The sequence below is a fragment of the Triticum dicoccoides genome, chromosome 5B (assembly GCF_002162155.2).
Source record: "Triticum dicoccoides isolate Atlit2015 ecotype Zavitan chromosome 5B, WEW_v2.0, whole genome shotgun sequence".
NCBI lineage: Eukaryota > Viridiplantae > Streptophyta > Magnoliopsida > Poales > Poaceae > Triticum > Triticum dicoccoides.
In genome coordinates this window covers 479,142,831-479,167,780 of record NC_041389.1, presented here as the reverse complement: position 1 = coordinate 479,167,780, position 24,950 = coordinate 479,142,831, and the positions used below count along the sequence as shown (strand labels likewise).

General features: G+C 46.0%; 3 protein-coding genes and 1 pseudogene across 7 annotated transcripts; 3 read left to right on the top strand and 1 right to left on the bottom strand.

Annotated features, from left to right (window-relative positions):
• The first annotated feature begins 7,094 nt into the window (after positions 1-7,094).
• On the top strand, positions 7,095-10,120 carry LOC119310968. 4 transcript variants are annotated; one of them, XR_005150818.1, is made up of 5 exons: positions 7,095-7,320; positions 7,517-7,620; positions 8,433-9,306; positions 9,400-9,555; positions 9,636-10,120. XR_005150818.1 is itself a non-coding variant. In XM_037586592.1 (4 exons), exons 1-3 carry the CDS (start codon positions 7,263-7,265, stop codon positions 9,300-9,302), a joined length of 1,032 nt encoding a protein of 343 aa, XP_037442489.1. In that variant the 5' UTR covers positions 7,095-7,262; the 3' UTR covers positions 9,303-9,306; positions 9,636-10,120. The 4 variants fall into 4 exon arrangements, 3 of the variants coding, with proteins under 3 accessions (XP_037442489.1, XP_037442488.1, XP_037442490.1); XM_037586592.1 differs by lacking the exon at positions 9,400-9,555; XM_037586591.1 differs by having other exon boundaries at positions 9,400-10,120.
• Positions 10,121-10,641: 521 nt separating this feature from the next.
• LOC119309792 lies at positions 10,642-11,691 on the top strand (annotated as a pseudogene).
• A 1,187-nt stretch (positions 11,692-12,878) lies between these two features.
• LOC119310967 lies at positions 12,879-14,378 on the bottom strand. The gene is made up of 3 exons (XM_037586590.1): positions 14,268-14,378; positions 14,015-14,092; positions 12,879-13,352 (listed from the first exon to the last, which is right to left on the bottom strand). The coding sequence occupies exon 3, from the start codon at positions 13,341-13,343 to the stop codon at positions 13,134-13,136; it is 210 nt and encodes a 69-aa protein (XP_037442487.1). The 5' UTR covers positions 13,344-13,352; positions 14,015-14,092; positions 14,268-14,378; the 3' UTR covers positions 12,879-13,133.
• A 92-nt stretch (positions 14,379-14,470) lies between these two features.
• On the top strand, positions 14,471-20,392 carry LOC119310966 (transport inhibitor response 1-like protein Os11g0515500). Of its 2 annotated transcripts, none has more exons than XM_037586587.1 (4): positions 14,471-14,663; positions 15,146-15,657; positions 18,028-18,523; positions 19,424-20,392. In XM_037586587.1, the coding sequence occupies exons 2-4, from the start codon at positions 15,206-15,208 to the stop codon at positions 20,183-20,185; spliced, it is 1,710 nt and encodes a 569-aa protein (XP_037442484.1). In that variant the 5' UTR covers positions 14,471-14,663; positions 15,146-15,205; the 3' UTR covers positions 20,186-20,392. The 2 variants fall into 2 exon arrangements, with proteins under 2 accessions (XP_037442484.1, XP_037442486.1); XM_037586589.1 differs by having other exon boundaries at positions 14,471-14,918.
• The last annotated feature ends 4,558 nt before the right edge of the window (positions 20,393-24,950 follow it).

The window sequence follows — 24,950 nt, the reverse complement described above, 5'->3', positions numbered from 1 at the left end:
CGTAAGAATCTATCACACCCGATCATCACGTGGTGCTTCGAAACGACGAACTTTCGCAACGGTGCACAGTTAGGGGGAACACTTTCTTGAAATTTTAATGAGGGATCATCTTATTTACTACCGTCGTTCTAAGCAAATAAGATGTATAAACATGATAAACATCACATGCAATCAAATAGTGACATGATATGGCCAATATCATTTTTGCTCCTTTTGATCTCCATCTTCGGGGCTCCATGATCATCATCGTCACCGGCATGACACCATGATCTCCATTATCGTATCTCCATGAAGTTGTCTCACCAACTTATTACTTCTACTACTATGGCTACCGGTTAGCAATAAAGTAAAGTAATTACATGGCGTTTGTTCAATGACACGTAGGTCATACAATAAATTAAGACAACTCCTATGGCTCCTGCCGGTTGTCATACTCATCGACATGCAAGTCGTGATTCCTATTACAAGAACATGATCAATCTCATACATCACATATCATTCATCACATTCTTCTTGGCCATATCACATCACATAGCATACCCTGCAAAAACAAGTTAGACGTCCTCTAATTGTTATTTGCATGTTTTACGTGGCTGCTATGGGTTTCTAGCAAGAACGTTTCTTACCTATGCAAAACCACAACGTGATATGCCAATTGCTATTTACCCTTCATAAGGACCCTTTTCATCGAATCCGTTCCGACTAAAGTGGGAGAGACTGGCATCCGCTAGCCACCTTATGCACCAAGTGCATGTCAGTCGGTGGAACCTGTCTCATGTAAGTGTACGTGTAAGGTCGGTCCGGGCCGCTTCATCCCACAATACCGTCGAAACAAGATTGGACTAGTAACGGTAAGCATATTGAACAAAATCAACGCCCACAACTACTTTGTGTTCTACTCGTGCAAAGAATCTACGCAATAGACCTAGCTCATGATGCCACTATTGGGGAACGTAGCAGAAATTCAAAATTTTCTTACGTGTCACCAAGATCTATCTATGGAGAAACCAGCAACGAGGGGAAGGAGAGTGCATCTACATACCCTTGTAGATCGCTAAGCGGAAGCGTTCAAGAGAATGGGGTTGAAGGAGTCGTACTCGTCGTGATCCAAATCACCGGAGATCCTAGTGCCGAACGGACGGAACCTCCACGTTCAACACATGTACAGCCCGGTGACGTCTCCCACACCTTGATCCAGCAAGGAGAGAGGGAGAGGTTGAGGAAGACTCCGTCCAGCAGCAGCACAACAGCGTGATGGTGAAGGAGGAGCGTGGCAATCATGCAGGGCTTCGCCAAGCACCGCGGGAGAGGAGGAGGGAGAGAGGTAGGGCTGCGCTAGGGAGAGGTGAAACTCGTCGTGTATGCAGCCCCAAATACCTCAACTATATATAGGGGAGAGGGAGGGGACTGCGCCTCCCCAAGGAGTGCGGCTGCCCCCAAAACCCATCTAGGGTGCGGCCAAGGGGGGAGAGGGGGGAAACTTGCCCCCCAAGTTAGGTGGGTGCGCCCCCTCCCCAAACCCTAGGCGCCTTGGGCCCTTGTGGGGGCGCACCAGCCCACCTGGGGCTGGTCCCCTCCCACACTTGGCCCATGCAGCCCTCCGGGGATGGTGGCCCCACTTTGTGGACCCCCCGGGACCCTCCCGGTGGTCCCGATACGTTATCGATAAAACCCGAAACTTTTCCGGTGACCAAAACAGGACTTCCCATATATAAATCTTTACCTCCGGACCATTCCGGAACTCCTTGTGACGTCCGAGATCTCATCCGGGACTCCGAACAACATTCGGTAACCACATACAAACTTCCTTTATAACCCTAGCATCATCGAACCTTAAGTGTGTAGACCCTACGGGTTCGGGAACCATGCAGACATGACCGAGACGTTCTCCGGTCAATAACCAACAGCGGGATCTGGATACCCATGTTGGCTCTCACATGTTCCACGATGATCTCATCGGATGAACCATGATGTCAAGGACTCAATCAATCCCCTATACAATTCCCTTTGTCTAGCGGTATTGTACTTGCCCGAGATTCGATCGTCGGTATGCAGATACCTTGTTCAATCTCGTTACCGGCAAGTCTCTTTACTCGTTCCGTAACACATCATCCCGTGATCAACCCCTTGGTCACATTGTGCACATTATGATGATGTCCTACCAAGTGGGCCCAGAGATACCTCTCCGTTTACACGGAGTGCCAAATCCCAGTCTCGATTCGTGCCAACCCAACAGACACTTTCAGAGATACCTGTAATGCACCTTTATAGCCACCCATTTAAGTTGTGACGTTTGGTACACCCAAAGCATTCCTACGGTATCCGGGAGTTGCACAATCTCATGGTCTAAGGAAATGATACTTGACATTAGAAAAGCTTTAGCATACGAACTACGATCTTTGTGCTAGGCTTAGGATTGGGTCTTGTCCATCACATCATTCTCCTACTGATGTGATCCCGTTATCAACGACATCCAATGTCCATGGTCAGGAAACCGTAACCATCTATTGATCAACGAGCTAGTCAACTAGAGGCTTACTAGGGACATGGTGTTGTCTATGTACCCACACATGTATCTGAGTTTCCTTTCAATACAATTATAGCATGGATAATAAACGATTATCATGAACAAGGAAATATAATAATAACTAATTTATTATTGCCTCTAGGGCATATTTCCAACAGTCTCCCACTTGCACTAGAGTCAATAATCTAGTTCACATCGCCATGTGATTAACACTGATAGGTCACATCGCCATGTGACCAACATCCAAAGAGTTTACTAGTGTCACTAAACTAGTTCACATCACCATGTGATTAAGACTCAATGAGTTCTGGGGTTTGATCATGTTTTGCTTGTGAGAGAGGTTTTAGTCAACGGGTCTGTAACATTCAGATCCGTATGTATTTTGCAATTCTCTATGTCATATTGTAAACGCTGCTTCCACGCTCCACTTTGAGCTTTTCTAGGGGTGCCATGAATTTGGCAGGGCCTTTTGAGAATTTTATCTAGGCTAGACGGACCATCTCTACTACCTTTAAGTGAGTTTTTCCGTTGACCGGGTCTGGAGCCCCTGAATCCGGCGTTAACCGTTGTATTGTCCGGTCTTTCTCCATTGTTCTGACATTTGTTTTTATTTCGTCGTGGCTTTCCATTGCCGTCCCTGACTTCGGATGTGCCCGGGTCGCTGGTGCTTCTTCGGGCTAACCAGCTATCCTCTCCTGCGCAAAAGCGAGTCATGAGTGTAGTTAAGGCTGCCATTGTCTTGGCTTTTCCTGGCCTAGGTGTCTGGCCAGCCATTCGTCCCAAACACTGTGTTTGAAAGCTGCTAAGGCTTCGACGTCTGAACAATCGACGATTTGGTTCTTCTTAGTGAGAAACCGGTTCCAAAGCTTACGGGCTAACTCTCCGGGTTGTTGGTTATGTGGCTTAGATCGTCAGCATCCGGAGGTCGGACATAGGTTTCTTGGAAATTGGCCCTGAAAGCATCCTCAAGTTCCTCCCAGCTTCCAATGGAATTTTCGGGGAGGCTTTTCAGCCAGTGCCAAGCTGGTCCTTTTAGCTTGAGGGTTAGGTATTTGATGGCGTGGTGATCGTCTCCGTGAGCCATATGGATGTGAAGAATAAAGTCTTCTATCCAGACCGCAGGGTCTGTCGTTCCGTCGTATGCCTCGATGTTCACGGGTTTAAAACCTTCTGGAAATTCATGATCCAACACCTCGTCAGAGAAGCACAAGGGGTGTGAAACACCCCTATATCTGGGTGTGTCGCGGCGCGGGCCCGAAGTTTGCAGTGTTCGGTGTTGGTTCCGAACTGGTAAGTTACCTGCATATTTAATTTGATGGCCCTGATCCTGCATGGGAACGCGTTCCCTGGATCCATAAATGGACATGGTTCTACCAGCTTTTTTGTCCAAGTCCTCACGTAAATCGAGCTTTTGATTCTGGGTTGCGACCTCCTTTCCTTTATGGGTAAGGGGTGCAGTTTTGTGTGCGGAGTTGTTGGCCGCTCTGCCTCGATTACGAGGTGGTCGGCCTGGCTGATCGGCCATATTGTTGTTCAAAGGTATGGGCGCGGTAGCATTGTCATCGAGCAGTTTGCGTTTGGGGTAGCTGTTTGTTTGGCGATTACCGCCGTATTTTTCCTTAGTGTCGAGCACTTCGTTCCATTTATCATTGAGCGTATCCTGTGCGGCTTTAAGCCGTTGCTTCTGCTTTTTCAAGATCCTCGCGGTGGCAATAAGTCTCTGGTGGAGGTGCTCTTGTTCCAATTGTTCTTCCGGGACGATGAATGCATCATCACCCCGACTGCTCTCCTCTTCGGAGACAGGTTGGTAATTGGAGTCTTTAGCATCGCTGTGATCGGACAGGGGCCCCGGACTATGTTCACCATCACCTTGCTCGTCCAGCTCCATTGCTGGGTCCGCGGTTTATTATCTTCGGCGTCGTCCGGGGTGTTATTTCCTCTTGTGCCGGTATCGCTATTTTTACCCTGGCATGGTTTTGAGCGGCGTCGCTGACGTCGATGCTTTGGCTGCTTTCCAGGAGTTTTATCCTCGACTGGGTTCTTTTTGTCACCGCTGTTGTCTTCTTTGGGTGTATCCACCATGTATATGTCGTATGAGGAGGTGGCTGTCCAGCGCCCTATGGGCGGTGGTTCCTGTTCTTCTCCGACATTGTCGCCCATACCGTCGATGTCTTCGGAGTCGAAATCAAGCATGTTGGTCAAATCGTCGACAATGGCTATCAAGTGGGTGGTGGGTGGGTAACGAAGTTCTTCATCGTCCACTTCCCATTGAAGCCGGACATAGTTTGGCCAAGAATCTCCTGACAAGGAGAGGGACTTTAATGAGTTTAACAAATCGCCTAAAGGTGAGTGTTGGAAGATGTCCATGGAGCTAAACTCTAAGATCGGCGCCCAGTCGGATTCGATGGGCGCGGGTACACGCGGTTCGGAGCCTATGGCCGAAGACGGGTCCGAGGTTCCGATGACACAGGCCTCGTTGGAGGTCAGATCTGTGTTTGGCTCTAGCGCCGTTGAGTTCGCGGCTTCCGTGGTGGGGTTGAGCCTCCTGTCCTCGGATGGCGCGCTCTGCTCTGGATCTAGGGCTAGTGCGGTTACAGGTGCAATCTCCCGCACACCATCCTAGGTCATGTTCATCGTGGCGGCGGGGCGCGACTGTCATAGGCTCGAATCCGTCGAAGATCAAGTCTCCGTTTCGGTGGTGTAGTTCAAATTTCCAAACCTGACCTGACGGCCAGGGTCGTAGCTGTCATAGGCTCGAATCCGTCGAAGATCAAGTCTCTGCGAATATCGGCAGTGTAGTTCAAGTTTCCAAACCTGACCTGACGGCCAGGGGCATAGCTGTCGATCTGCTCCAGATGGCCAAGCGAGTTGGCTTGTAGTGTGAAGTCGCCAAATACGAAGATCTATCCGGGGAGAAAAACTTCACCCTGGACGGCATTGTTGTAGATGATTGAAGGAGCCATCAAGCCTTATGATGAGGACACAGTGGAACTCTCAATGAAAGCACTAATGTCGGTGTCAAAACCGGCGGATCTCGGGTAGGGGTCCCGAACTAAGCGTCTAAGGCTAATGGTAACAGGAGGCGGGGGACACGATGTTTACCCAGGTTCGGGCCCTCTCGATGGAGGTAATACATTACTTCCTGCTTGATTGATCTTGATGATATGAGTATTACAAGAATAGATCTACCACGAGATCGTAGAGGCTAAACCCTAGAAGCTAGCCTATGGTTATGATTGTTGTTGTCCTACGGACTTAACCCTCCGATTTATATAGACACCGTAGGGGGTTAGGGTTACACAGAGTCGGTTACAGAGAAAGGAATCTTCATATCCGAATCGCCAAGCTTTCCTTCCACGCAAAAGAGAGTCCCATCCGGACACGGGACGAAGTCTTCTATCTTGTATCTTCATAGTCCAACAATTCGGCACTCGCATATAGTCCGGTTGTCCGAGGACCCCTTAATCCATGACTCCGTCAATGGCAGAGAAGGCAAATAGAAAAGGGAGAGGATGTGCAGAATTTGGAGAGATCAAGCCAAGCAATAATTGCTACGACACTAAATTTTGTTCGAGCATCAACACCGAAGGCTTCCCTGCCAAGAACTAACAGATGGTCGAGGCCACTAAACGGCCAACTGGTCTTGAATACAAATGCTTCTTTTTTGGAGGATCATACTGGTTCATGTGGGGCTGTCATTAGAGACCATTTGGACTTTTTCATTGCGGCATCCACAGCTAAACTTGATCATGTGGCGGATGTTGACTCAGCTCAGGCGGCGGCGCTGTTGGAGGGTCTAAAGCTAGCTCGTTCTATTGGTGCACATACTCTGGTTGCTCGAGCAGATAACATAATATTGATGGAGGCGATGGCAAACAATTCTGGACAAGCTATGGTGGCAGGACCCATACTTGAGGAATGTCGTTCTTTGTGTTTAGATTTCGGGAAGGTCTTTTTTCAGCATTTGCATTAGAGAATGCAATATGGTTGCTCATAGGCTAGCTCTCAAAGGGGAAGGGATGATCCACCAGCTTTGTGGTTGGATGACCCCTAGTTTCCTTTCGGTGCTACTTGTGAATGATGTAAGCATTTGTTGAAATTAATAAAGCTAGACTGAAGGCTTTCCCTAAAAAAGCGCGTTTCAATACTTACATCCCTTTTCCATCATCTTTGTGAATAAAGACGCGCTAAATGAGTGGTGAAAAGGGGGCGACAAGTACGTAGCAGGTGCAACGCGGAATGTCAATCTCCTTTCTTAGGTTCCCCTAACAAATTTTATGAAAACTTTAAAAAAGCTAAACAAAGGTGAATGATCATCGATGGGGCGCCTCTTCCATTCCTGTCTTCTTCCTAGCGCTCCTACACGTCATGTTTGAGTTTTCTTTTTGTGTTGCATATGGTGTTTCAACCTATACCTTTCATGATAATGACTTGATTTCCATAAAAAAAGATAATGACTTGATCGTGCGGTTGTGGATGGCTGCTGACAATAAGAACGAAGATATATAAAAGAAACTGAAGCAAAACCCTCAAAAAAAAGATTACCAGTGCTATCTATTTTCTTTTTCTTCTCTTCTCTGTTTACACAGGGGTTGCTCTTTTATCGAGAGACTCCGGCCTCCATCGTCCCGAGAACGCTCGGCGGCTCCAGCGCTGAAACGATCTCCTCCGCCTTAGTCGGCGAAAAGGCCCGGATCGCGAGCCCGGGCATCGATTGGTGCTGCATCTGGGACTGATGAGACTCATGTCCAGGAAGCGCCACCGGCAGCGCCGTCGCCGGAGAACTCGACACGGTACGCATCCTACTCCCCTTCTTATCTCTTTCGATGATTGCAGAGATTTTTTCAGCGTTCAACCTCTGCAGTTTTTTTAATTGTAACCTCTGCAGTTTAACCTTGAATTGAGATCTATCTAATCTCGGATGCATGCCGAATTGTTTGTGCTACCACAGAGTATTGATGTACTCTTATTATGACTTATGTATGACAGATGGATTGATTGCTTCATTCTGTAAAAAGAAGTGCTCACTGCGCCAGCAAGATGATTATTCGCAAAGTGCTGCTGGACTAAGACCGGGTCTCGACCTTCCAGAGGTATACAGTTTCTGATAACTGACGAATTAAATTGTTGAGTAAAATACCATTGCGTGTTTTACCTGGATTATTATAGGGAAGTACTGGTGAGAATTTTACTAGCTGAGTAAACCTGAAGAAAAGTTGTGTTTGTACTACTTAATGCTGTGTTTGGTTCGTACCAGTCCACCACCACAATACTTTCTTCATTGGCATATGATTACTGCTACAACCAAACTTAGAATCATGCTAGGTATGCATATTCGGAGTATAAGATTATGATGACAAGTTCTGACAATCCGAGCATCTGTCTGCGGAATGCTTTATTACACTGCCACAATGTTGAGACCTTGCGCTGTAGTACTAGTAGTAACCAAATTTTCTGGAAAAAAGAACCACATATGATGGAAGACTGTTCTCTTATCTGGCTTTGGCAGTCTATGTTTGTTGCACTAAATTTTCATATGTACAGTACTATTTATACCCAGTGAACAATTTCATGTTTTTGTTTGGCTGCCATACTGACTTGATTATCAGATATTATTGTATTACATTGTATGGTATAGCATCACCGATCACCGCATGGGTGCTGAATGTTGACTTGCACAAATGCAAATAAATAATTCTTGTTCACTGCCATATGCATAATCTAAGTAAGAATGCAATTGTACCGATACTAATTAATCAATAATAAGTAACATTGCAGGAAAATCTTCCTCAAAAAGCTCATTTTTGTAGCCCTTGATCCACTCACTAGAATTACATTCTAGTATTAATATTAATGTTTCTTTTATATTCTGATATCTTTCTCCCGTCTGTGCTTCTGCATTCAGGACATATATCGACATATACATGCCCTAATGCCATTACGAGACGCTGCTCGTGCGGCTTGTGTGTCGCACACATTTCTGCAATCATGGAGACGCTATCGCAACCTTACCTTAAGTAAGGAAACACTAGGTTTGAATGTAAATGGTATTGATAAAGATGAAATGGCAAGAGATCTCATCAGCAAAGTTGACGGTGATCTCATCAGCAAAGTTGACGGTATTCTTAAGAATCACTCGGGTGTTGGCATGAAGAAACTAGAGCTTAATCTCTACTGTTGCCGCAAGGTTGATCACTGTTATCTCAATAGTTGGCTTCGCATTGCTTTCAGAGCAGGGATTGAAGAGCTCACCATGTTGCTGTCTCTTACCAGTGAGGCAGAATACAACTTCCCATGCTCTCTTTTATTCAGTGGGAGTGAAAAATCAATTCGGCATCTTAAGCTCTCCAGCTGTGTCTTTCGTCCCACAGCTGAGCTTGATTGCTGGAGAAGGTTGAAAGAGTTGCTGCTGACTAATGTGCTGATTACGAGCGATGAGCTAGAGTGCCTTCTTTCCACTTCTTCCATGTTGGAGTTACTGTGGCTCTTTAGATGCAAAGAGATAGTTCGTGTGAAGATACCTTGTCAGCTCCAGCGGCTCAGCTTCCTGCGAGTGGGTGAATGCAGAAAGCTCCAGGAGATAGAGAGCAACGCTCCAAATATCTCGACTTTTGACATCAGTGGCAGTAACTTGGTAAGGATTTCATTTGGAGGCGCATTGCAAGTAAAGAACATGAGGATATGTTCATATCAGCCCAACTTTATCTGGTATACTCGGACCAAGCTTATGCCATCTGTACCGAATGTTGAAACGCCTTCGCGTATCCTCGTATAATGAGGTATATTCTAAACGTTGTGATGATCATAGGGTAGCTATTTGCATACAACAGCTTTCTTACGTGATATGATTAATCCGAGACATCTTTATGCAGATGATCAGTACACCAACACTACCTAGCAAATTCATTCACCTCAAATACTTGCACATTACTCTAATTGGACACGAGGCTATTTCACCGGCCTATGATTACCTTTCTCTGGTTTCTTTTCTTGTAGCTTCTCCTTGCTTGGAGACTTTTATCTTTGTAGTAAGTTACTGATCATCTTGCAAGCATACCTAGTACCTATGGCAGAACAACTGAACGATCATCTTAAACTTCTATTGTAGGTACATCAGACTGACATGAAGCATGATTCGATTGTTGGGGATATCTCACATTTGAGGCAGCTGCCAGAACACTGCCATGACAACCTAAAGAGCGTAACGATCGTCGGCTTCTGCTCTGCTAAGAGCATGTTCGAATTAACACTTCATATCATTAAGAACACATCATAGCTTCAGTGTCTCACATTGGACACTAGTTTCGGTTCTTATGGCTGTTCAGCCGATAAACCTGGCGGTTGCAACCCTATGGGGAGGGATATAATCAAGGAAGCCCATAGAGCATTTTTGGCTATCAGAACACACGTTGAGGGCATAATCCCCTCTAGAGTTAAGTTAAATGTTTCAGGGCCTTGCAGTCGGTGCCATGCTGTTGAACATTAGATGTCAACCATGGCATAATTTTCTCAGTGCCTAATCATGTAAAATTATAATGTATGTGATGAGTTGTTCTTTCAATTGTCAGAAGTGCCTAGTGTTGTGTTAAATTTCATGATCCGTGTGTTACCAGTTTTGTACTTGAGGACAAACATGTGCCTCTTTGTATAATGAAATGCTGAATTACAGTAATGTATTGATGGAAGTTCATGGTGAAGTGCTTTGTTAGTCTGTAGCCTGATCTCACTCGATACACTCTATGACATTGCATAAATAATACTCCCTCCGATCCAACATAAGTATCATGGTTTTAGTTCAAATTTGAACTAAAACCGCTACACTCCTTTTGAATCAGAGGGAGTATATTTTTTGAAAGGCATAAGCTGTCGCATTTTTCATTCCTCTGAATGTCCAAAGATAGAGGGGCTGATGAATTAATTGGCAGTGATGACGTCTGCGGGGAGGCTAGAGGGACCATCGGCTCAGGATCGACTGGCAAGTTGTGCATAAAGTTAGTGAGTTCGTCATAGTGCATCATTCCGGGGACATGGAGTTTCTGCTCCCGAGCTCAAATGTATCCTCATTGTTGAATGGTCTAGACACCTGCAAATTTCCATGAAAGAAGACATCCCTAATGCTCGGTTTGAATGGAGCTGTTATTGGAAAGGAGGAAATGACAGGAGATCTCATCAGCAAAGTTGACCATATTCTTAAACATCACTCGGATGTTGGCATGAAGAAACTAATGCTTGAACTTAATGACTGTAACAGGGTCGATTCCTGTTATATTATAGTTAGCTTCATATTGCTGTTACAGCAGGAATTGAAGAACTCGACATTTTGCTGCCTCATATTCCTAGGGAACCATACAATTTCCCATGCTCACTTTTATTTAACAGGGGTGAAAACTCAATTCGGTATCTTCACGTAGCCAACTGTGCCTTTCGTCCCTCGGTCGAGCTTGGTCTTTGGAGAAGCTTGACAATGTTATATCTGAGTAATGTACTGATTGCTGATGATGAGCTAGACTGCTAGAGGGCCTTCTCTCCAGTTGTACTGCATTGGAGCTTTTGGGACTCCTGAATTTCCCCGAGATAGTTTGCCTCAAGATACCTTGTAGTGTGCTTACATTCCTGAGAGTGCATCTATGCAGAAAACTGCAAGTGATAGACAGTAATGCTCCAAATATCTCCACCTTTCACTTCTCTGGTAGCTCAGTATTGATTTCACTTGAAAGTGCATTGCAAGTAAAGAATGTGGAAATGGGGTGTTTAGAATTCAATCGGTCCAACAGTGTCTTGCATGCTCGTACCAAGCTTCTGTCCTATGCGCCAAATGTTGAAAGGCTTGTCATGTCCTTCGCTAGTGAGGTATATGATGAAAGTTTCAATGAGTATAGACTAGCTGTTGGCATGTAACAGTTGCCGTCCTAGTCATATAACTAATCTTAGGTGCCTTTATGCAGATGATCAGCACGCCAATGCTACCCAGCAAATTCCGCCGCCTCAAGTACTTGCATATTTCTCTAATTGGAGATGAAGCTATTTCACCAGATTATGATTACCTTTCTGTGGTTTCATTTCTTGAAGCTTCTCCTTGCCTGGAGACTTTCATCTTTGAAGTAAGTTACGTTTCATCTTGCAATCATATACCTAGTGTCAATTGTGGAATCGCTGATGCAAGCATCTTGGCTTTCTCTGCAGGTACGGCAACCTGACATGAAGCATGATTCAGTTATCGGGGATTCCTCGTGTCTGAAGCGGCTACCGCAACACCACCACAACAGCCTAAGGAGCGTGACGATCGTCGGCTTCTGTTCCGCGAAGAGCTTGGTTGAGCTAACATGTCACGTTGTGTGGAGAATGCGTCATCGCTGGAGCGCCTCACTTTGGACATCACTCATGTCTGTCACAGTTCTGGAGGGTGTAGCGTCAATAAATATCAGTGTACTATATAGGGAGTGGTATCCGCATTTGGGCCCCACCTGACAGATGCCTCCCTATGGGGAGGGATATCCTCATGGAGGCTCCCAGGGCGCTTTTGGCTATCAGAACACATGTCGAGGAGAAGGTTCCCTCAAGAGTCGTGCTAAAAGTCGTGGAGCCTTGCAGTCGGTGCCATGCTGTTGAACATTTAGATGCCTTTGGAAATAGTAACATTTAGATGCCTAATTAGCAATTGTGCAATGTTGAATCATGCCAAAGTATATTGTTTATGATGCATTATTTCCAAACTATCATAATGGGCCAACGATAGTTGTCTGAAATTTGATAACCGTACTTTGTTTCTTAAAATTTATCACAACACAACTGCCGAATGTTTTATGATGTGAAATTGTGCCAATGTTTCATGTAGACAGATAAAGTGGGGAAAATGAGCAGGTGTTGGCTGTTACGCAAGATTTTGTTCATTTGTTCAATTGACGTTGGAAAATGATCAGGAAATGAACAATATTTGAAGAGGTCAGCATGTTTTACTGATGGATATTCTACCAATTGTTCTCGTATAATTGTGCTTGAAATGATGCGGTGCATTTCTTAGCTGCTTATGGAAAAGATTAGATCGATATAGAAGGCACGGTAAGTTGAAGCATCCTACTGGTTTGTGAACTGTGAACACTGCCGCCTCCACAGCTTCAGTGCCTCCATCTCTTCATGTTCCTCCTCCTCCTCCAGGCTAAACTAAATCAAATTTTAGCCAATCACCATCCCGGCAAAACTCATCATCATCTTGAAGTAACCAAAGTTGTTGAACTGAGTTCTCAGAAGCCCACGTTGTGCAAAGCCTGCAAGGTAAGCAGCACAAGAACCGCTGAGCTTTGTTCACATCGATCTCTCAATTACAGCAAAGGATTTCAAGCAAACTAATGCATTAGAAACAGAACAAAGACATGTTGGCATGCCCAACCATTAACTGATGTAAAAACAGAAACTAATTGGTTCCATTCCTTTTTGTTTTACGACTTAGAGAATCCCAACATGCAAGTAATGCAACCTTGCAGAGGTTTAAACAGCATTATCCCTGAGAATGGAAACAAAATTCCACGACCAAAGTTCATTAACTAAAATCTGATGACGCAGCTTAAGGCTAAGGAGAATCTATGGCTCCTCTGCAAACAGCAGTGTCCTACTTGTCTTGGTTCTCCTCCGGCGCTTCCTGCTCGTATCGGCGTTTGAACTTGGCAATCTGCCCCAGGCTCTGTGCCATCTGCCGCTTCGCCCTCATGTGGTACACCTTGCCGGTATGGTTCACCTTGGTCATCATGATGTTGATCAGCCTGCCGCTCTGCGTCACGTACGAGATCCACTGCATCTGGGGATGAAGCCCCTTCCTCATCCTTCCAACCTGGAACCATACGCAGGATCATCAGACAAAAGGGATGAAATAGTAATACATATCTATTATCGGGTTTCCAGATGTTAACCATGGAAGAAACATCCATTTCCTCAACAGACACGCGTAAGTTACAAAATCATGATCAGCATTCACCTCTCAAAAATATTACTTACAAAAACATGATCAACATTCACCATGATTTCCCTAAGAAAGCATACACCATGGTTAACGTAGGACCTATCATAACAATTATTCCAAGTTTGCAATATAGCAGGAGTAACACATCCAAAGAAAGGGTTCGGTCATATGATTGCTGAGAGACTATAAATGGTACTGGTACTTTAAAATTCTCGACTCGCTGTGGTCATGTTTGGCCACTAGAACACTTGGTTGCAAAAGAAGTTAGCATGGTCTGCAGACGGACATGGAAATATGACTTGAGCAGCTCCATGGGCGATTCTACTGGACAGACGCTGTGCTCTAGTTTCCAGCTGCTGCTGATCTGATTCTGTTAAGGTGGTTAAGAACTGAGCAGTGCATATTTTGATTTAGGCCATTTGGCTACTTTCGGTTACAGATAGTCTGCACCTGCATACTTATTGTTCTAGCCGAGCCCAAACAGATCAGCGAATCTACTGTCCAAACAGATCGAACAGCTAGGGTTACAGTACCTGGGGAGGAATCACCGACGAAGAAGAGAGGGGTGCTGCTGGTCGCCGGCCTGCCGCTCGTCCCTGTCCTCCTTCGCGCTGCAGCTCGGAGAGGAAAAAACAGATCAGGGTGGAGAGAGGGGGAGGGGAACCAGAGCAGGGAGAGAGGGCATCCAACGCCGCCGCCGTCAGCCACCCATGGGGACGCCCGAGAGAGAGAGGGGGCAGAGCAGCCCTAAGGGGAAGGGGGCGAGGGAGAGGAGAGGGGCAGCACCTCGACGCGCGCCGCCGGACGCCGCCGCTGCTCTTCCGCTGGTGACTCGTGTGTGAGAGAGAGAGAGGCGCTGGAGAGGGTTCTGTCAGCGAGGGCCCACCTGTTAGTGAGAGGGGAGGCGGGGTGGGTGAGATAATAATAATAAAGCGAATAAAAAAACGATTCGATAATAACATAGCTCCATCCCCCTCGTTCATCTTCATTCCCCTCTGAGGCTCTGACGGTCATCGCGCTCCACTCCGCCGGCCGAGCACCCGCCCCCGGGTCCAGGCCTCCTTCCACCGAGGAACGCCACCTCCAAGGGATTCTCCTCTCAATCCACGGTCGCCGCCGTCCTCCTCCTCATCCGCAGCTTCTCCGCTCCACTGGACTGCCGATCCGTCCGGACGGGGACTGGTGACGAACCCTAACTTGCTTGTGCTGCCCGGATAGTTTCGATCTCGTCTTTTCTTTTCTTTCTTTGCCGTGGTATGTGAGAAGTTCAATCCGTCGAGTTTCCTGCGGATTCTGTCGCTGCTTGGTGAGCTGATGATAGCTGTGAGTTCCTTTTCCGGAAGAAAAAAAAGAAGAGGAAATGTTGGGGTTCCAGTCCAGCCGAACCCCATGGCACTCTTTGGGTGTGCGGTCGGAGGACGGCGCCGGTCGTGCTCGGTGCTTTTCTTGCGAACGCTTTTACTTATGGAAATATGCAAAAATTCGTGTGACTGTTGCTTAGTTAACTGTGTTAATTCTTGGAAATTTATGATCAAGTACTTCTTTGAGTATGAATATATATCGCATATCAGCCAGTACAAGTACCAATTTCAAGCAAATGGTCGTAAATTGGTGCCCTGTGCTAATACAATATTTTGTTTCTTTGCTTGTGTGACTGTGAACAGGTCATAGCCGTAAACTGTAAAAGTTAATTGTGGCTTGTTAGGATTCTCGGAGGCGGCAACATGCCCTACTTCCCAGATGAAGTGGTGGAGCACATCCTTGGCTTCGTATCGTCGCACCGTGACCGCGACGCTGCATCTCTCGTGTGCCACGCATGGTACCGCATCGAGGGCCTCACTCGCCGCTCCGTGTTCATTTCCAACTGCTATGCGGTGCGCCCGGAGTGTGTGCACGCCCGTTTCCCCTGCCTGCGCTCGCTGACCGTGAAGGGCAAGCCACGCTTTGCTGACTTCAACCTTGTCCCTGCGGGGTGGGGTGCCTCAGCGGAGCCATGGGTGGATGCGTGTGCCCGTGCATGCCCTGGCCTTGAAGAGCTCCGCCTGAAGCGGATGGTTGTCACTGATGGTTGCCTCAATCACCTTGCTCACTCATTCCCTAATTTGAGGTCACTAGTCCTTGTTAGCTGTGAGGGGTTCAGCACTGATGGCCTTGCTACTATTGCCACCAATTGCAGGTCAGAATGCTACAAGCTTGGAAGTCTTTTACTTTTCATGTTATGATAATGGTACTGAGTGTGGGTGTCTCCCGTTAGACATTGAATGTAAATGGGTTATCACCAGCATCGCCTCATAAACTGCAATTCGTATTCAACCTTCTTGCCATACCCAGTTTATCTCGATGCTCTACAATTTTGTACCAGATCATGGAAGCTTGTTTATCCTTGTACAATTGTTTGAATCTTGGATACCTAGAATGGAAACCGAGAAACTATCAATGACATTTAAATGATCCTACAGAAAAACCTTGATAAGTCCTTGGCAGTTGGCATTGCTCTATCTCCCTTTCCATGAGTTCTGATAAACAATAATGATTGAGATTTTAGATGCATTTCAGTTTATTAAAGAAGGTCTTATTTTAAGGGATGTTTCTTCAAACCAGTTTGTGAGATTGTGAATGCATTGCATACTGGGTCAATCCATTGTTCCAGTGTTATATAATCTTCATGACTGCATGTATACATTTCAAGATCTGATCAATATAAAAAAGTTTGGTATGCTGCACTTAAATAAGTGGAATCTTGAGAGCTCTTTCACCAGTAACTTTAAAAGACATATCTGGACTGTCGGGGATTTACATATAGCAATGTGGCATTACCATAACATCGGAAAAAGAGGGAGGCACTAATGTAGTAATGTTGGTTATGTCATATCATTCCAATTTAAAGGAGGATTAGAATACTCGAGGGTTCTTTCACCAGTAATTTATTGCTAATTTCAAATATGCCTCTAGAGTCTCTCGACCCTCCCATCAATATAATCGAAGCATGAATTTCGAGTTGCGCGACTAGTCGTCGACTAGTCGATGAGTTGCAAAAAAATGTCGACTCAACTTAGTGTCGACTTGAGTCGTGAGTCGCGACTAGTCGCAACTGCAGGCTCGACTTTTTCCGAGTCGCTACCCCAGAGCGACTCGACTCGGATGAGTCGCGACTCGAAAACCATGAATCGAAATGCTTGCCTTTTAAAAAAAAGAAAACTGTCAGAAACCCTTCAGTATAATATAGGAATATAAAATCACGTCCATGAGGACTTGAACCTAGGTGGTGGGTTGTACGTCCACTCCCATAGCGTCTTGAAGGGCTCACATTTGAAGTGCTACCAACTCTTAATTAGGTGAATAATGGTAATTATTCACTATTCTTACCCATAATCATCGTACGTATTTTTTGCTCTTCAGTTTTGAATCTCACCACAAACTTGTTACTGTATTTGCATAATTTCGTAGCTCTGCGGGTGGATTCACGTGCCCACGGATTGGTATTTACGTAAGGCTAGGGAATTTCAGCAATATAAATTGCAAATCCTTGTTACCAATGTACGCAACAGGGTAAACACTAACGAAGGGTAGCTTGTACTGGCAGTGTTGGCTTGGTAAGGGTAAAGTCAGATCCTAGGTGCGGGCGATGAACTTTGTAGGAGATAACAAATTGGTTCTTCATTTAAGTTGCTGTGTCATACGGCATGCCTTATATTGGTGAGCCTGCCCTCTTAAACAATGGAACTCCTTAGTCTCACACAACGAAACCTGGAGATCGCAACTTGAAAGATAAGAAAAAGTGGTTAAAGGGTTCCCTCTCTAAACTGTGCGTTGTTGAGGTAAAAGTGAGGCACCTACGGAGGCTGTGCCTCAAATGCGGGTGGGGAGCTCACAGGCGTGTGCTCTAGCCAACCAAACACCGTTCGGTTCTCGTGACTTGGAAGGTTAAGATAGTGGAAAATATCTTCTCATTAATCTTAGGTGTACATGGTTGTTACTTGCATTGTGCAGCCCACTTAATGTAGGCCCAAGGCCCCACGTTCTGATCTCCACCCATGACATTTGTAAAGCCTGTATGTACGTAAGGCACTCAAAAGTTTCTCTCTCAAAAAAAGGCACTCAAAAATTGTTTCATATTTATTATTAACAATTACAGCTATTATTACATTCCCAGTCATATTACATATTTTCTCATGTCTATTCATAAAGTATCATTTCCATGTGACTCCAGATTGAATTATTATAATTTATGCGACACATATTTGGTGATACCATCTTTAAGGCAATTCGATAGTTTGCGCACTGTCCGTTTGTTTTCTGTAGAACTGGTAGGTTGTTTGCATCAGGAGTCACCAACAATGATGTCATTCGTAAACCAGATTATGTTGATAACAATTAGAATGTTACCTGGCAAATTTTGTGTATCTTAGAAGTTATTGTATACACATGTTCTGTTCTATGAAGATTAATTCATCTCGGCCTCTTTTCAGTTTGTTAAGTGTTGCTTCAGAAAAGTTCTTTCGGTAATTGCAAGTCATATTACTTAATTTGTAACTCTTCATTGCAGGTTTCTCAAGGAGCTTGACTTACAAGGGAGTCAGGTGGAGTTTCGAGGCCGTCATTGGTTGAGTTGTTTCCCCAAGCCTTCGACATCATTAGAATCCTTGAATTTTGCTTGCTTGGATGGAGCAGTGAGTGCTAATGCATTGGAAAGTCTTGTTGCAAGGAGTCCAAATCTTAAAAGCTTAAGGTTAAATCGTGCAGTTCCACCAGCTGTTTTAGCCAAAATTCTTACTTCCGCTCCTAAGCTGGTGGATTTAGGTACAGGATTGGTTGCTCAAAGCAATAATGCTGGTGCACTCCCCAGTCTCTACAGTGCTATTCAGCAATGCACTTCTCTGAATAGTTTATCAGGCTTTTGGGATTCTTCACGTTGGATTACTCCAATAATACATTGTATTTGCAAGAACCTAACATGCTTGAACCTTAGCTATGCTCCAATGTTTCGGACAGTTGATCTTATTGGAACTATTCACCAATGTCAGAATCTCCGACACTTGTGGGTAAGGTTTAGTAGCACTGGTGTTATGGAAATTTAGCCTGTTTCTTATTATGTTAAATTACTAAATGCAGTTACTAGATCTTTACTTTGTTGGATGTTGTTCCACTTCAAGCCTATGAAATGAGATGTTTACGTATTTGGAAGTTCTGCTTTTGTCAACCCTGCTGTAGTGCAATTAGCAAGTAATGAAAATGTTGCCCAATATGCTGTTTTAAGTGGTACTTACTAGGCAAGAATTTTGTATATTTAACATACAAAATGCGTTTAGTTCAACTTCTTATGCTTTACTCTTTAACAGAGGCTGCATAAGAAGTTAAGAACACATGTTTATCTATTGACTTGTTTAACAAATTAGTTTGTACCAGTATAGACATTTGAAAATACCAGACCCTGCGAATGTGGAAGATATGATAATCTTAAAAATGTCAGCGAACTTTGGGAGTAGACCCTTTTTACCTTTCTTGGCATCTTCAGTAATGCTACAATATACTTTATAGTATGCATTTCTAGCCTTGCTGTGCACAAGGAAAAGTTGTAGGCATGAAAATTCTGTCAACGTGGTACTGTATTTTGAGAATGACTAAGACAAAATGATGATTTAGTAATAACTGATATGGGGTTCATTGATGTTAGGGAAACATTGTCTAATAGCTATTGTACTTAATTGTCAGTGTTACTTAATGCGCTCACCCACACAAACCACACACAAAGAGGTGACATACTTTTGGGTGTTTTAACTAGTATTGGAAGGTTACTTCAATAGTTATAGTGGAACACTTCTGATTAAAGGATTCTTAGAGTAAACCTTTGTTGTTCATATTGTTTCTTTCATTTGCGTTTCGTCCTTGCTGGTTGTTTCATGTTATAAAATGTTTTATTCACTAAGGCTTAATGGTTGTAGGTACTAGATCACATTGGCGATGCAGGATTGAAGGTTGTAGCCTCTTCTTGCCTGGAGCTGCAAGAGTTGAGGATATTTCCTGCGAATGCAAATGTGTTAGCAAGCACTGGTGTGACAGAGGAAGGGCTGGTTGCAGTATCTTCAGGCTGTCGGAAGCTAAACTCTGTGCTCTATTCCTGCAGTCGAATGACTAATTCTGCTCTGATTACGGTGGCAAAGAACTGCTCGCGAATCACGTCCTTCAGACTGCATATCTGCCTGCATGGGTCAGTAGATGCCGTGACAGGCCAGCCACTGGACGAGGGCTTTGGGGCAATTGTCCGGTCATGCAAGGGCCTCAGGCGTCTATCTATGTCTGGCCTTCTCACGGACAGCGTGTTCCTGTACATCGGCATGTACGCCGAGAGGCTGGAGACGCTCTCTGTCTCGTTTGCAGGAGATAGTGATGATGGCATGATCTATGTGCTCAACGGCTGCAAGAATCTCAGGAAGCTGGAGATCAGGAACTGCCCATTTGGCAACACGGCGCTTCTTGCAGGCACGCACAGGTACGAGGCGATGCGCTCGCTTTGGATGTCGTCGTGCGACATCACCCTGGGTGGCTGCAGGTCCCTCGCGGCAGCCATGCCAGGCCTCAACGTCGAGATCATCTGCCAGGCGGATGGAGGCGCCAACGATGCAAAGAAGGTGGACAAGCTGTATGTCTACAGGACACTCGCCGGCCCGAGGGATGACGCCCCTGGATTCGTCTCGGCGCTGTAAATTACTTGTACCGTCGTAGTTGGTGGGTTTTCCTAGACCCTGCTATTTGTGTGAACTTAATTCGGCGCTGTCGCACTTTTATGCTACGTCTGCTACTCTGAAGCGGGCACCAGTTCTGTAAATTTGGTTAGTCTTCTGAACTGCAAATCTTAGCCCGGGCTGTGGCCAACACAGCATAATGCATATGGATCTAGGCCTTATTTCCAAGGTTGCACTGCAGCTGCAGTATAGCTGAACTGTTTGTGATGCAACGTGCTGATCTGTTACTGTGTGCTTGGTTGCGGAACCGAGTGCAACGGAATGTTATGGTTTCATCTCGGTGTTTGGTTGGAGGCAATGAAGAGAGAATGGAACAGTTTCATGGCAATGTTCTTAACGATGGTTTTGCTATTTCACATGGGTGTGAAATTTTTGGTGGGCAGCGGTCAGGAGTGGGCGGGGGACGGGAGCTGGCAGTTCAGCCTGGGTTGGGAGGTGGGTGTACCGGAAGGAAGAAGAGGAGGTGCCGGAGGTTGAGGATGAACAGCACGTGAACTGAAGGATTGCCGCCGTTGGATTTGCATCACATGGGCAACGGTTTATGTCGGATGACAAATAGGTGCTTCCTGTTTATATAACGACAATAGATTGTAGGACTGTCACGCTGTACAATGTCCAGAGCGAGCAACGCAGAAACAAAACCTAACATAACCGACCTGAAAAGCCACAGCGTGCCGGCATCGCCCCCTTTACTTGCAAGCAAAAGCCAATCAAACCGATGACATGGCTAATCAAAGAGTGGATCTCAGGAAGCTGCAGATCAGGAACTGCCGGTTTGGCGACACGCTCTGGATGTCGTCGTGCGACATCACCCTGGGCGGCTGCAGGTGCCTTTATGCCAGGCCTCAACGTCGAGGTCATCGGCGAGGTGGTTAGTTGGTTTCTGTTAATTTGGCTTTCAATTTTGTACCGTGGCTTCACCGATGAAGAATCTGCACTTATCATGTCGGTGGAAGCATACCTTTGTCAGTGATCAGAGAACGAGTCGTCAGTTATTTCGTAGAATGTGGCGTGAAGCAAATCATTTCTTTGTTTACAGATGCATTTGACAGTTTGTTGATCAACGCAACACAACTTGTTGATCTGGGTACCAAAAGAACTTGTTGATAAAAAGAATGAAAAAAAGGAGAACAAGAAGAACAAGAAAAGGGAGTATGCTGGTCTCCAGGGAAACGCCACGCAACTGGTTGATCTGAGTGTCAAAAGAACTTGTTGATCTGGACTTTAATTTGGAACGACGAACAAGTAGTTGTTTCTCTGCCACCCAACAATTAAGCTGCAACGTAATTCCTGCAGGGCCGGCCCTGGGCATATGCAACCTGTGCGGTTGCACAGGGCCTCTAATGTCCTAAGGCCCCTGTATAGGTATTCAAAAAAAAATCTGCAAACTAGCAAACACCACTCATTCTCAGTCGGCGCCCTCCATCCTACCCTAGCCGCCGAGGCGACTAGGGTTTATCTACTCCGGCGTCGTTTCGTCGCCGTTGAGGTTTTCCGATAACCTGGCTGCGCATCCCACCCATCCCACGCCAGCGCTTGGGCCGACAAAGGGGTCGGCTTGTCCTTCCACCCGGCCTCGGCGCGGTGCGGTGATCTAGGGTTTCGGCTGCAGCCATGACAGGGACGACTCCAGGCAATGGAGGAGGCAGTACTAGTGCAGGCAGAAGGAAGGGGAAGATCCCGATCGATCTGGAAGCAGCGACGAGGAACATGAAACTAAAGGAGACAGAGCTGGATGGCGTGATTGTTGGCAATGAGGAAATCGCAGAGTTGTCGAAGGCGGCCCGGTGTCTGGCTGGTGCAAGGGTGAACATGACAAAGTTTTCCAGCGTTGATTCCTTCAAGAACACAATGATTTTCACATGGAAACTTGCCAACGAGCCAGAAACCCGAGAGGCAGATGACAATCTGTTTATCATCCAACTCTTCTGTCTAGGGGATTGGAACAGAGTCATGCACCAGGGACCCTGGATCTATAGGGGCCTAATGGTTGCAATTGAAGAGTACGACGGCAAAGGGAAGCCAGATTTGGTTCAGCTCGACCGAGTTCATGTGTGGGCGCAAATCCACGAGACCCCGGAGCTCTATAGGAAGGAGATGATCGTATACCAACTAGCCCGCCGCATAGGCCAAGTGAAGAGTGTGGAGATGAACCCTAACCGAGTTTTCGAGGGCAACTATGTTAGGGTCCGGGCAAAGATTAAACTGGCTAATCCTTTGGTGCGTTTTACCCCATTGAACATCAAAGGGGAAGGGCGAATCCTCCTGCCAGTCAAATATGAGAAGATTGGCTTCTTTTGTGAAGTCTGCGGCATCCTAGGCCACTCCATGGAGGAGTGCGGCGATGGGGTTCATAGCCCCGAGGAGATTGAATATGGTGAGTGGATGAAAGCCACTCGAAGACCCCTGCCAGAGAGCCAAAACCGTGATCCCGGCTAGAACAGGGGGAACTCTGCACGTGGACGTGGACGAGCCCGTGGAGGCGGTCGCGACAGGAATAATGGAGCCAAGAAACGGTCATCAGAGGAGGCCGGTCTGGGGGATGAAGTTGACAGAGACGATGACGATGATCTCAAGGATACGTCGGAAAGCCCACTTAAGGGCAAAGGCGATAAGGCGGGAACTGACCCTCCCCAAGCATCGGTTATTCGCAAACTGAACATGGATGATCAGTCAGCAACTGAGAGCAGTAAGGGTGACACCGTGGATGCATCTATGCAAAGGGGCGATGATTCTTGTCCCTCCTCCTCCACCATCTTACATCGCCCCAAGAGACAGAAAGAAGCACAAGAACGGGAGTTCTCCTAACAAAAGCAATTTGGACAACGTGGCAGGCTCCTCAGAGGAGCGCCGCTGGGTCCAATGAGTCTCTCATGTTGGAACTATCGCGGGGCGGGCAAACCCGCGATAGTTCGAGAGCTTCGCAATTTTGCGAGGCAGTTTGCTCCGTTGGTGCTATGTATAGTTGAAACTCAACTCCCTAGAGATAGAGTAGAGAACTTGGTAGGCACCCTAGGTTATGATAATGCATACGCTGTTAGTAGCTCTGGTAGAAGTGGAGGTCGCGGTATTTTCTGGAATAATGAAATAAAGATTGAAAATTTTGGTTACTCTGCTTATCATATTGATGCTCATGTTACTCTTCCTGGTACTATACCATGGCGCCTCACAGTGATGTATGGTGAATCACAAGTTAGCGAAAGAGGCAAGACTTGGGACTTGTTAAGATCTCTCACTGAAGATAATGATCAGCCATGGTTATGCCTCGATGATTTCAATGAAGTACTCAGTTTGAATGAACATGATGGGGTTGGTCATCGATGTATGACACAGGTGAATGGTTTAGGGACGTTGTTGATACATGCGGCCTCATAGATCTTGGCTTCTCGGGAACCAGCTGGACATTTGAGAAAAGAGTAGCCGGAGGTACATATACGAGGGTACGCCTAGACAAGGCACTTGCCACTGCATCTTGGTCCAGCATGTACCCAGGGGCAGAGTTATCCCATAAGTCTACCACCACATCGGATCATCTATTGATTTTGCTACAGCTCTCACCAGGAGGAGATGAGCCGCACCAAGCTAGACCTTTCAGATACGAGATGATGTGGGAATCTCATGATGGTTTTCAGGCGTCCATCAAGCAACACTGGCAAGGTCCAGGGGCAAGTACGGTTGCGGAACTGTGTGCAAAAATAAAAACGCTGTCAACGAACCTGAAATGTTGGGACCAAACTACCTTTGGCAATGTCAAGGAGGAGATAAGAACTCTCAAGCTTCAGCTAGAGAGCATGCGGGCGGATCCATCTAGGACTTCACCAAGTCATCAGGAGGAGAAAGTGAAAGATCGCCTGATCGAGCTCTATCATAGAGAGGAAGTCATGTGGCATCAAAGATCAGGGATAACATGGCTGGCGTCGCGCAATAAAAACACCAAGTTCTTTCACCTACGGGCCAACAGACGGCACCTTAAAAACAAAATAAAAAGCCTACTCAGACAAGATGGTACTACATCAGATGATGCAGTAGAGATGGAGAGTATGGTCACGGCTTTCTACAAAAATCTGTTCACATCCGAGGGGACAACAAACATGCATCAAGTGATCGACGTGGTGCCACGCAAAGTCACAAACGAGATGAACCAGCGGCTTACGGGCAAGTATAGCAGAGAGGAAATTAAAACGGCGCTGTTTCAGATGGCTCCCACTAAAGCACCAGGATCGGATGGGTTCCCGGCGCACTTTTTTCAGAGACATTGGGAGCTCTGTGGCGATGAAGTGTCCACTATCATTCTGAAAATCTTAAGGGGTGAAGACGAAGTTGAGGAGTTGAATGATACTATCCTAGTTCTCATTCCTAAGGTAACCAATCCCACACCTTTGTCGCAGTTCCGTCCCATAAGTCTATGTAGTGTACTCTACAAGATTGCGCCAAAAGTTATGGCAAACAGGTTGAAGTCCATTCTTCCTATGATCATATCGGAGGAGCAATTGGCCTTTGTGGCGGGGCGGTTGATCACAGATATCATCATCTCAGCGTAATGAGTGTTTAAATTTTATGAAGAGGAACAGATCAAAGAGGAATGGGTTTTGTGCTCTTAAACTTGACATGATGAAGGCCTATGATCATTTGGAATGGGACTACCTTGGAGCTATCATGACTAAAGTGGGTTTTGCTCCTGCCTGGGTCAACTCAGTTATGAGGATGGTATGTTCAGTCAAGTTTT